This window comes from Eptatretus burgeri, chromosome 9 (genome assembly GCF_056783735.1).
Source record: "Eptatretus burgeri isolate ZD-2024b chromosome 9, Ebu_testis_v1, whole genome shotgun sequence".
In the NCBI taxonomy this organism is placed as follows: Eukaryota; Metazoa; Chordata; class Myxini; order Myxiniformes; family Myxinidae; genus Eptatretus; species Eptatretus burgeri.
In genome coordinates, this window is record NC_140969.1 from 55,991,823 (window position 1) to 56,005,175 (window position 13,353).

The following is a 13,353-nucleotide window of genomic DNA, read 5'->3' on the forward strand; positions in this document are numbered from 1 at the left end:
CAATGTTACCCCACCCCCCAAATGAAAAAAATACCTAATTTAGACGGATTTGTGTAGTTTGGTTAATGTCATGATATTTTCCCTGTTGTTATTGAAGGATACTTTCCAAGAATCAACCAAAGGTATGATAGCATGTTCATGAACAAGATTAATGTTTTATTCCATGTAATTTCTCAAAAATACAGAATTTCAGGGATTTATATACTCAATAATGCACATATGAAGGTATCGAACACCCGTATTACACAATATAAACCAATAAGACAGGAGGAAGATGGTTAATCATGTGCAATCTGATGAATGAGTCGAAGGTGAAAATGAAACACAATCTTCTGTTGTCGGGCATAAAATTGCAGAATAGAAACACAAATGTGGTGTTCCACACTAGCAAGGCCATTACCTAGGCGCAATGTGTTGCTGATAAACATATTGTCTTATGAACCAAAGACGGGTCCTTTATAGTTTCTCAGACATCTCTGATCATATGCACTGATTGTAAGTAATATAAAATGTTCAAGATGAACTTACAAATCATAATCATTATCCAGTTCTTCAATATCCTCATCTAAACTTTCCCCATCGTCTGACTCAAAGATGGATGCTTGGTTCTCACAGTCTGGCAGTCTGCACATATCAGTGCATTTCAGTCCGTTTGACAAACACACATTTTGGTGCTGAACACTTCCTTTTACAATTGCAGGCCAATAAATCAAGGACTGCCTCAGGTGCTGGCTGACCATCCATCCAGTGCACCACCTACTGTTCAACTCCTTCTTCCTTCTCCATCTTCCATCCTCGGCCAACAGGACTTGGTACTTTCGGGTCCTGTTCAAGACATCGTCTCCATATTGCAGCCTGGTAGTTGGCAACTTGTGCGTGTTTCACTAAGCAGTCCCTGCATGGTGGAAACTGGTGGCTCTCTATCTCACCTTTCTTAGCACAGAATAGGTCGTTCCTGAGATCATTGACCTCAGTGGATGATTCCTTTGGTGCATAGAGGAGGTAAATGCCTCTAATTTGTCCATCAATTCTCAGGATATGACCCAACTCTAGGAATGTGTCCTGTGTTTCCCTGTTGCTTGTCAAGTGTTTCAAGGCGCTTGTCTTCCCTTTGCCTGCAAACACACTGATAGCGTTACATCCTATGTATGCATGCATCCCAATGAGAGCCCTAAAGACATCTATGACAACAGTGGCAGCAACCTTCATGATTTCAACAAGCCTCGTCCGAGTTCTAGTTCCAAATTTATGGAACAGTGGGACTCCAATCTTGTCATGAAATGCCAAGGACATTATGAAGACATTTGTGTCCTCTGAGCAGATCACTACAGCCTGATAGCCCTCTCTTGCTGCATGAGTAGCATGGAGAAGTAGGCGCCCATCTGTTTCTTCCTGTTGGCACTGAAGAGCTGGCACCTCCTCACTGTCCTGAGATGTGATTCTGTAACATTTGTCATTCACAGTTGCATGTAGAACCTCCCCCTGTAGCTTTTTTTCTGTATTCTGGTTTCCTCCTTTCACCGACTAAGAAGGTGAGACTGGTCTTGTTATTAATTGGGCTCAAGAACCTCCTCCACTGCCTCACAATATGTGTGCCTGTGATGCTTTTCAGCTGATGGCCGGCCTCTCCACCTCGTAGTGATCTCTCACTGTTCTTGATAGAGTTCTCCCTGTATGTGTCAAACACAACATCTATTCTGTCACTATCAGCTCCTTCCCTCAGTGCCATAGACAAAACGGTAGTAGTGACATCTCCAAAAGTAACTTGATCACCTTTTCCTCTTTGGAGTAAAACTTCTAACTTAAAATATGTTTTGTTATTTTAGTTTATGATTAAATTTTCTTCAAATTCACTTATTTAAACATGGTATCCATTAATTAGGGTATGGGCAAAAAACTTCCATACCACTTTTTATGTTAACAAAATCATATGTTCTGAAATGCATCAGCACTGGACTATCAGTGCCTGTAATTGCAAATACTAAATGCTAGGCTAGTTTAGAACAACGGTTTTGAAAAGCAAATAACATGAGCTGCATGCCGAACAATTTTCAAGAATATATAGCCTATAATAAGAGAGAACCATTAGTTTTAAATAGAATGTCTTCTTTTGTCTTACGCCGGTTTAAGAACAGTTTATTTTGGGATGGGGTTACTAAACGGCTAATTACACACAAAAGGCTACCACCAATGCAATGCTATCACATAGTTTCTGACTGTAGGGATGTATACCCTGCCAAAAATTATGATGAGCATTATTCCTCTTGGATGTGGTACCGGTGGCCAAAAATTACCTGGTGTGGCTCATGGCCGATTAAAGTATATAATCGAAATCTGGCTTCGGATTTGAGGGTCAGATCTCATGTAATAAATAATTGTCAAAATCTGGAATGAAATCTGAGAATTTAAAGAAAAATAGTGATTCTTACAACTAAGTATATTTATTTCAGCCAAACTGTCATCCCTCATTTTGCACTGTCGTCTTAATTCATACCTCCATAGTTTAGGTTGGGGTGTCACTCTACTGGCACCACAATACTTAGAGGAAACCCGAAGATTTGAACCATCTATATATTACTAAAACTCTCATCTTGTATATATGTATGTATGTATGTTCCCGAAAAAAGAAAATGGTACACGATAGCGCAGAAATTTTAGGGCCACCTTACTCACCATTCGCCTGCGGTGTGCAGTATCAAGTTTCGTTCAAATCGGGCAACGAAAAAATTATTTAAAAATCAATTCCTGATTCAGTCAAGTACTCTTCCAGAGTATTTGATCACTGCAAACAACCTCAGCGGTACAGTTCACTGGAGCTTTCTTTTTTTTCTTGAATTTTTTTTTTCATCAACCGCTGTCACAACGGGAACCCAACAGGTTCACGGGTTGTCGAGTCTGTTTTAAAATCCCCTCTTCATGATGGACCCATATTGAGTATTTCAAAGTATGAAAGAGGTGGGGATTGGTGTGTATGACCTGCCAAACATTTTCTGCCATTTAAATCAGAAGCATTCCCCCTGACTCTACAAGGTGGTTCTCAGATTTTAAAGAAATCCATACAGTATTCTGGATTACCTAAAGGCTCATTCATTCACCGCTGTTATGTCTGGACACGTGGCTTATATGAAAGCCTCGCGGTTCTGAAAACACCATAAACTGAAGAAGAAGATCGATCCCTCCTCCATATTCAGCAGAGCGCCGGGTGGAATTTGCTCGTGAATGGCGGTATTTTGAGAGAGAGACCTGCGGTCCATCCCCACGGTGTTCACACACGTCTGTTTTTATGACAAGGCAGTGACGAGTGAGCGAGGTAAAGTAAAGTGAACGACGATGTATTACATACGCAGTTCGGTCACGTGCACTGGGTTAGTGTTAATTCACGGGTAAAAAAAACAAAGTGTGTGTTTGTGTGTTCATTCATTCTGTCCCACGCTATGATTCAGTGGTAATTCACAGGCAAGAAAAGTGTAAAACAATTTTGTATAAGGTGTTGCTGCGTTTGAAGTCATTGACTTTAATTGAATACATTTATTCCGCCATTTTGACCCCCATTTCAGTTCCGTTGCTGCTTATAACACTGCCATGATTTCCTCCGTGTGAGGTGTGTCGCCTCATGTGTAAAATACGTGTTGTAAAGTAATTTTCTGGAATGTTGCTGCGTAGACTTTATTTGAATACTTCTGTTCCACAATGTGGTGTAAAATAATTTTATTTGTGTGAGTCCGGAGGGAGAGGAAGGAGTGGGGTGGGAGGAGGAGCGAAGGAAAGGGGTGAGGTTGGAGGAGGGATGGGAAGGGAAGTGGGTGGGGTTGGAGGAGGGATGGGAATGGGTAGGGTAGGTGTCTGGAGGGAGGAGAATGGGTGGTGTGGGAGGTGGAGTGAGGAGAATGGGTGGTGTGGGAGGAGGAGGGAGAAGAATGGGTGGTGTGGGAGGAGAAGGAGGAGAATGGGTGGTGTGGGAGGAGGAGGGAGGAGAATGGGTGGAGTGAGAGGAGGAGGGATGGGAAGGGGTGGGATGTGAGTCTGGAGGGAGGGTAAGGGGTAGGATGTGAGTCTGGAGGGAGGGGAAGGGTTGGGGTGCGAGTCTGGATGGAGGGGGGTGTGGTGGGGGAGGAGGGAGGAGGGTCAATTGAGAAATATTTTTCATTTAAACGAACCTTAAGCAACAAATGCCGATCACATCATCGATTGTCTGCTCTGTTTTTTTTACTATTTACATGTGAACTGGTATTGCACAGTATGTACATATGAGGGTGAGCGAGGGTGTGTGCTACTTCTTGTTTTTGTGTTTCCGGGGAAAGAACATGGCTAGGTTCACATCTGGGTTGGACATGGTGATGTGAGTGTAGTGTAATTGATAGAATTTCCGTTGGGTGTTGGACATGTGTGGGTGTGGTGTTGTGGATTTAGTGGGTTTTTTTGCTGACCTTCTCCAGCTGTTTGCACCATCCAGTTTTTGCTATTCATATCAGAGGTGTGTATTGTGTTGGTATGTCCAGTGTCCACAGTCTCCCCAGTTATAACACTCTCTCGGCTGTCGACATGCCATGCCTCCAGAATCAATCTGTCTTTTGTTGGATGTCGTATTTAGCACTAAGTAATGATATGCTTTGGCTGACTTTCACATTCCCAAGCCTAATTGCTACATCATGTTTATCCAGCATTTGTTTCAAATTCTTTCCATTTTCACCAATGTAGAATTGGTCACATCTCTACATGATGAATGGTAAACAACTCATTATTTGTCACCAGTTGATATCCTTTAGCTATAAAATGACATTACGGATGTTGCGTAGAGGCTTGTATGCGACACCAATCCATGCACTGCGTACTGTCTTGCCAATCCTTTTGGAAAGTCTCTGGTAGTATGGCAGTACACAATGCGAAAGTGTGTCTGACTCCTTCCATTCTGCAATTGTGCTACGAAAAGTGACACAGTCAACCACAGTGCGTTATTGCCTGAAATCTCGCCACAAATTTGACTTGGATTGGACCAGTGTCCTGGCTTTTATAAGACCTCCGGCTCAGAGCAACCATATTTGTTGTCAGATTGTGGGATACTCAACCATTTAATTTCCCCAGGGAAAATATTAAAATCAAATTTGAACGCAATTTGGCATGGCCAATTTTATAATTTTTTTTTTTTTTCAAACTACTTGTGGGTGAAATGGTGAACAAGATTCCGGATGTCAATGACATGGCAGATTGCGTGAAAGACGTATTTGGAGGTGAGCCAGGGGTGGTGCCAATTGGGAAAGAGGTTATGGTAGAAACCTCTCCCCCGTTCCTCAGTGGTGCAGCCAGGAGACTGACATGCCAGACTGGCAGGCTAAAATTAAATTAATGAGATATGGCAATGGAAATGAAGGGAGCAATGAACAAAAACAAAGAACTGGAAACAAAATAAGATGAAAAGAAAGTGCAAATGGAGGGGGAAATTAACTATCTGGAAAAAAATATGAAATATAAACTCGAGAGTTCATAGAACACGATGGCCCATGCATTGTTTAAGTATATGCTTCAATTTAAATATTATAATGATTTTAAAGATCGTTAAAAATAAATTCTGGAAGTTTAGTGCTATTGAAGCAGTCTTGTCCACCACCCTTATATACCTCCCTATGAAACATGTCTAAGTAATGCAAAACTGGAGGTTCTTGGAAGTGCAAATAAGGCAATTTATGTTCTCCAGCATTCAATACATTTAATTCAATTTGAATAAAATAAAGATTGTAGAAGTCATATAAATAAATAAATTCAGGAATTTACCGCAGTTTTACTGCCGTTAACGCAGTGTCTATTACACCACCACGTATAACATGTTACAGTAGTTATTCGTGCTTGTTGGATGTGTCCTTTATGAGGTCCTTAAAGACAGTAAGTTTCCTGTTTGGAATGACAATCTTGTTTGACTGCTGGGTAAGCAGACAGAGTAAAAAAAAAAGTATCTCACTGTGCATACAGTATGTGATTGGGATGAATTCAGAGAGAAAATACTGTGAAACGGCAGGTTTGTATTCTGATTCATGTTCAACATATTACATTCAATTCAAATAAGTTCTCGATCATAAACTGATGTTTGTAGACAGACAGATGGATCAACATGAACCAATTGCTTAACCTCTCTTTTCACTTAGCTTGTGTGGCGTAACAATGAAATTTTAGGGACACAGGCTGAGGCATTAAGTTAAAGTGGAATAGCAGGTTGCTTTAGGCTTTATGGGGGATAAAGAAAAATTCCACAAGGACGTGTTTAAATAATAATGGCCTAAATGGACATCACGCTGGTGTAGATGTTGCTCTGCCCCAGTGTAAAAGGATAATCCCCGAGACGAATCAGATGGAGGGTTTTGAGGGAAAGTGTGGCATACACCCCCTATCGACATCAGTGGTTTGGGCCGGCAGCGCGGGGGTGACGTCAGTGGGGTGCCACAATGGCAGTGATCCTGAAGGCCGCGTGTGTGAGCTGTGATCAAACTCCTTGCCTGGAAGGTCAAGCACCTAAGTGATATATTACATTTGGTGACGAGGATGGGATGAAGAGAGAAACTGGCGATCCCCATTGTGTATAAGGCAACCTTCGTGGTGTGTGGTACAACACTTGCGGGTGCACGTTTGAATCCAGCTGTGGTCCTTGTAGCAGGTTCTGGACTAACGGTGCCACACGATGCCAGCTCAAGTTATACACAGGCAGCCGAACCTAAGCCGGTGAACCAGGTCTCCGATCCTGCGCAGTGTGGGAGTGAGGTCGGACCGCCAGTGAGCATGACCGGATCTATGTTGGTGAGTGAGTATGTCCAATGAGGTGTGTAAGCTGGCATCAAGGGTCATACCTGGACCCGGAGAGTTTGAGGTGGACCCTGTGGGGGTCCACTCGGCACCCGGAGTTGCCGACTTACTGCACACGGGGTGAGTGCTAGCGGCCGCAGAGCAGAGGGTAAGAGGAAGGAAGAGATTTAGTGGTGGAGAGCTTAAAAAGAGACAGGCCAATGTGGGTCTGTGTCAGCTTGGGCCCCAGGAGGTGTTAGATGAATGTTTTTGGAGTGAGGTCGCAGCTGTGAGTCATGAGTAGCTACTTGCATATTACAACGAGAAGGGAACTCAGTAGAGTGCACACCTCTGCCACATAATGCCTGATCCACAAGAACATATCAGGCCCAATACATTTTTGAAATATCATGCTATACAGTACGACATCGGTTTTGGCCCTATCAATGGTGAGGAATCACTTTAAAAAAAATTATATAATTCTCGTATCCAGATCCGGATTCGGATCTTCACCAAAATTGAATCAATCCGTCCTTGTCACACACCCAACCTGCCCACCAAGGTTCATCCGAATCCATTCACAACTTTATAAGATATCGTGCTGGATATCATTTTTGGCCCTAATCTCTCAATGGTGAAGAATCACTTTAAATATTCTCGTAGCCAGATATGGTTATTCACTAAAATCGAATCAGTTCTGCCTTGTCACACACCCAACCTGTCCACAAAATTTCATCCAGATCCATCCACAACTTTTTGAGATATCCTGCACACAAACAAACAAACAAACAGACAAATGAATAAAAACCAATGTCACCCGTAAGGTGACCCGTATCTTGCCAAAAGGTGACCACGTGTGACTTCTTTAAGGTCACACTGAGGTGAACAGAGCTGCTATCCACCAGGAGCGACTCCTTGAGGAATATCTGCCTACGAGAGATTCCGATGAGAATCGTTCTACAGAGTAACCATGAAAAATATGCGTTTGCCTTATAACGTCACCAAATGACGTCATAATGTCTCAAGCTTGACATATCTAGAAAGCACTCATCGAGGTGTTCAATTTGAGGTACTACACTATATGGTTCCTAAAACTTGAAAATTTGACCTTGGGATCAAATATGTTTGACCTCAGGCGCTAACCATGAAGGTCAAGGCCAATCGCCACCAAAAACTAATCATCTGAGCGACAGACCATATACTACATTCCCATAAAGTTTGGAGATGATTCGATTAAAATTACTCAAAAAATAAGGGTTTCGTCGACCTCCATGATTTACCGCAAAGTGACCTTGACCTTTGACCTTGACCTTTATGTGTGCTGAAGGGTATTCTAATAATACTACGATATGTGTACCCATAAGAGTTTCCGATGAGAATTGTGCTCTACAGAGTGATATAAAGGTGAAAAATCCAATGATTACAGACAAACAAACAAACAAGCAGTCATAGACTGGTACTTACGAAATCGTCAACTTGACCTCTGACCTTGTCTAATAAAAGCTGTCTCTTGAGAAGGTAGCGACGCAAACCAGAAGTTTCTACGATAATTCTGTACAAAACCATAAAAAATCGAATGTTTGACCTCACTGTGACCTTGACCTTTGACCGATTTTGACCAAAATCTAATCAGCGCTTGCCACCACCCTCCTGAATCACGTGGTGTAATTTGACATTGGTAGCTTCTTCCGTTCGCGAGTTATAATTTTTTTTTGATGTTTGACCTCACTGTGACCTTGACCTTTGACAGATTTTGACCAAAATCTAATCAGCGCTAGCCATCACCCTCCTGAATCACGTGGTGTAATTTGACATTGATAGATTCTTCCATTCTCGAGTTATCGTGCCTACCAACAAACAAACAAACAAACAGAAACGGAACTCATCAATATACTTACGAAATCTAAACATTTCTAAACATAAAGTAAAAAAAACTTACCAAGTAACAGATCTTGCAAAAACTTCGTTTTGGCAAGATAAAAATAGTTCATTGACAACTTGGAAAAATGGAACGGTACTCGGTGGAGCACATACCTCCGCCAGGCTGAGTAGTTTACATTTTGTATGCCATTGATAGGTCAGATCTGAATCCGGACCTGAACCAAAATCGAATTGGTTTGTTCTTGTAACCAAACCAACTCATCCACCTAGTTTTGTCAAAACTCGTCCCAAACTTTTTGAGGTCTCATGCTGTACATAGTTTTAGGCCCCATCTCTCAATGGTGAGGAATCACTTAAAAAATTCCAGTAGTCGGATCCGGATCCGGATCTTCACCAAAATCTAATCAGTCCGTCCTTGTCACACACCCAACCTGCCCACCAAATTTAATCTGGGTCCGTCCACAACTTTATGAGATAGCCTACACACAAACAAACAAACTAACAGACAGAGAAGGGTAAAAACATAACGTCCTTCATCTTCAGTGGTGGATGTCACAATGATGGGTTGGAAGAGCTGGAGGCTCAAAGCCAGTGACTGCTGTAGGAAGGTGCGAGCAGGCCCAATAATATCAGGGTTATTGTACTTAGCCGCAATTGGATACACGGGGCCAGTAATTTTATTTTAAATTGAAATTCATTTTAAAGCAGCCTTGGTGAAACCTAATCCTTAGGTTGCCTGTTTCAGACCGGGGAAGGTGGCAGCTGCACGATTCGTACCGGGGAGGTGGGGGTGGGGATTAGTGTCCCCAGCCTCATGCAAGTTTGCCCACCTGGGAAATTGGATTGTGCCAAGGGGTTCGATTCCCAATCTGATATTAAACCGCATCACGGGGCTTCATAAGCAGGGTATTGCACCAATGAGTATTGCATCCCTTGGAGGGATGTTAAGTCAGATGTCCCATCTGCTAGCATTGCCTGGTAGAAATTAGTCAATCGTTGGCTTTCAAAAATAGGTCGGCATTGTGTCAGCATCCGAGTCGTATTCCAGATCACTGGCCAAATCTACAGGGCGCATTGCTTCAGCAACAATGCCATCCGCCCATAAATGAGCCAAACCAGCAGCCAGGTACTAGGTGTGCAGATGAGGATTCCTACTGTGCATGTAAGTGCAAATTGCTCTGAGGCCATCTTGGCCATTCTCTGATCTTTTATTTGCGATGTACTTCACTGCTTATCACGAACAATAGGTTGTGTCACTATCTTTGTAGGTGCCACATTGACACTTGACATTTTGCTTTTGTTGTATGATGAAGGACCATCGAGTGACAGCCAACGTCTCGCCTTGCTCACTGGCGATTACTCCATACCCATGAACATGACAAGTTCTGGGAATGAGTTGTTCCTGCACTGGACATCAGATCATGCAACAAGCAAGAAGGGCTTTAGAATCCTCTACTCAGGTACCCAGCCTTAACGCAGAACATGACCACATGGACGAGTATATTATGTCCTGTCCTTTGTCTCGGCAGTGTATTTCACTCCAGAATTCATAGTTTATTTTAACAATCCCAAGTCGTACACACTGAGGGATGTTTACAAACCATTGCTTTCACCATTCATTGAGGGAATCATTGAAAAATGGTTCAACAGCATTATCTTGGCGGCTGTCATTGTGCATCCTTTGTACGCAGGACTTTAGACATTAATTGTTTTTGTTTTTTTTTTCTAGTCACACGGTAAACATCAGTTGCCAATTGGTCCACTGTTTTAACTTCTACTAAACAATGAACTTACAGGTTATGATTGTGTTTTTTCCCCCCAAATTGAAGAGCGATTTTGAGACATGTGCAAGTATGTATGTGTGTCCGTGTGTGTGTATTGGAGATATATCTGAGCAAGAAATTAATAAACAGGAATAAATTCCTCCATTGGGCTCGGGTGAAAAAATCCTCACTCAACCCGGGACTTGAATACAAGGACCTCATTTCTAACGTGGAGACAGCCCACTGAGTTATTGAGTCTTCGGGATAATTACTGAGCTCTTGATTCTTCGACAAAATTACCCCTGCCGGAGGAGAGGATATTGCATTTGGATCCAATTGTTTGTTTGTTTGTTACTTGCAAAATCGAAGATTTTTTCAAGTATATTGGTCAGTCGATTTTGTTTGTCTGTCTGTCTGTTTGTTTGTGTTTGTTTAAGAACGGAACAGAACAAGAAAGATAGGATATGATTTTTATTTTTATTTTTTTTTAAAGAAAGAACGGAACAAATCCGTTGTTTGTTCCGTCTGTTTGTTTAAACCGATCTTCACAAAACTTCACCATATGGTGGAGTTTGTCATAAGCAAGAAGCCTATTGTTTTTTAAGGTCAAAAGGTCAACAAATTTGTCAAATTTCTAAAATACTCAATTTTCATCCAATTAATTTGAAGAGCAGTTGCATATTTGGTCATTGAAATGAGCCACCAATTATTGTTGAGTTCAAATTTGTTTTATGGATTTTGCAAGCATTGTGCTTTGCATGACGTCTTTTCTTGTTTGTTTGTTTGTGTCTGTCTGTCTGTCTGTCTGTGTGCTTGTTTGTCCGCACAGAACTTTAGTGTTTTTCTCCACAACTGCTTCTCAGATTGAGACGAAATTTTCACCATTGGAGCGACTACTTATGTAGAATGTTTTATTGATAACTGTGACATCATCGGTAACGTGGTGTGGCAGCCATGTTGTAAAAAACAAAAACCTTGGACCTCTGTATCTCTGAAACCGCACCAAAGAAAAAATTGAAACTTTGCACACCTCAAGTACTCCTCATTGGAAATGTGTTTTTATGTCGTCATAGGTGCCTTCGTTATGACGTCGTCATTCCGTATGTAGAATGCTATATATGGTCAGTATGGAAATTTTTGAGGGTCAACTAGGGATAAAATGGTCCACAGAAAAAAAATAATTGATGACCTTGGTCACATGATTCAGCAGCCATATTGTTTTCTCATTTTTTTTTTTAACCTTCAAAAATCTTCTTCTCTGAAGTGGCTGAACAGATTGAGGCAAAATTTTACACTTATGACCACCTATCCATGAAGAACAAAATGTTCACACAAATGACATCATCGGTCACATGGCTGGGAGGCCATATTGGATTTACCCTAAAACCAATAAAAAACAATCTGCTTCTCCAGAACACCTGGACAGATTGAGGGGAAACTTCACACAAATGTTCTCCAAGCCAATGGGTGTACAAGCTTGTGAAGGAATAATTGATAGGTCACATGGTTTGGCAGTTATATTGGATTGAAGGAAATATTAAATGAAGTTTTCTCTGGAACCACTTAATCAATTGACATGAAACTTCACAATTATGATCTCGTAGTGATGGGGAATACATATTTTAAATTTCAACTTGGTCAGATGCATGGTCAGGTACCCAGAATTATTTAGTTTTTTTGATCTGTGTTCTTTTTCTTCTTTTTCTGAAAATTTTTTTTTTAAATGAGGGACACTTGGCTATGCCTGGATGAGTTTGAGAGTAAGGGAGTAGCAGATGAAATGCAAATAATATCCAGGTTCCTCCTGATGACTTCATCTTTGCTTTTTGCTTTTTGCTTGTTTGGGATCTTTTTGATTAATGCAGGACTGTCCCAATTTGGTCTTCCATTTGATTTGAATTGAATTTATTTTAATCCCATTCTAAATTCAATTGAATTATTATTTCAATCCCATTCTAAATTCAATTGAATAATAATAAAACAACGTCATGGGTCAGGGTCAGGTGTTCAATCAAAGTGGGGTTGCATCAAAGCGGGATGTTATGGCACTCGGTCAACACTGCCAGCAGTTATTAAGTGGCGGTTGTAATTATGTTTGCCATTAATTTCGTAACGCATCAGTACACAAATGCCACCCAAAATACATCACACAAAACTCCACAAACACCACACAAAACAAGTCCTGGTGAGAGTCAGCAATCTCTGATCATTCTTTCTCTTGTTACAGGTTATGGTTGTGGTTTTTTTTTTCTCAATCAAAGAGAGATTCTGAGATGGATATGTATTGTGACGGTTTTGGAAACGTACCCGGGGAGAGCATACATAGACATGTAGACAACCCGAGGATGAGTTATTTTAGTGGTCTATGTGTCGGTAGACCTTTGCCCCTTGACTAAGGGTTTGGGGGTAGCATGTGTTGAGGTTAGTTCCTATTTTCCTGGTGTGATGTCTTCCCTCCCCCCCTCTGCGACTTTCAATCTTTCTTTTAATATGCCATCGGTCCATTCCAAACCGTCTGCTCCTTTAAATCTTAGTTTATTTTGATTTCAATAACCCCATCAGTCCATTCCAAACCCTCTGCTACTTACAATCCCTCTTTCACCCCATCAATTCATTACAACATCCATTCCAATCCTTCCTTCACCCCATCAGTCCCCGCCCCCCCTATGCCTTTCTCAATCCTCCAATACTCCCCTTTACCAAACGTCAATTCAACAACCCCTCCTTCACCCCATTGATCTTACCTTCAACCCCACAGCCGGTCAGTCTTCCCTCGGTCCGTCAGTGGTAATTAATCCTTTGGACCTATCGGAATACCTTAACCACATCAGACTTTGTCCCTTCTCACATGCATGCCCATGGCACGAGGTGCAACACTTTTCCCATTTGTAATATAGTGGCGCACACCTTGTATGCATGAAACAGAGAACAATGTTGACTG

The 13,353-nt window shown here is 41.6% G+C and overlaps 1 protein-coding gene across 1 annotated transcript in view; it reads left to right on the forward strand.

Moving 5' to 3' along the window:
• The window catches only part of CSMD3 (CUB and Sushi multiple domains 3), a 1,047,538-nt gene that overhangs the window by 846,697 nt on the left and 187,488 nt on the right, over positions 1-13,353 (forward strand). Inside the window, exon 50 of the mRNA XM_085893781.1 lies at positions 9,963-10,109. Within this exon, the coding sequence (XP_085749907.1) occupies positions 9,963-10,109 (147 nt within the window). The remainder of the gene's footprint in view (positions 1-9,962; positions 10,110-13,353) is intronic.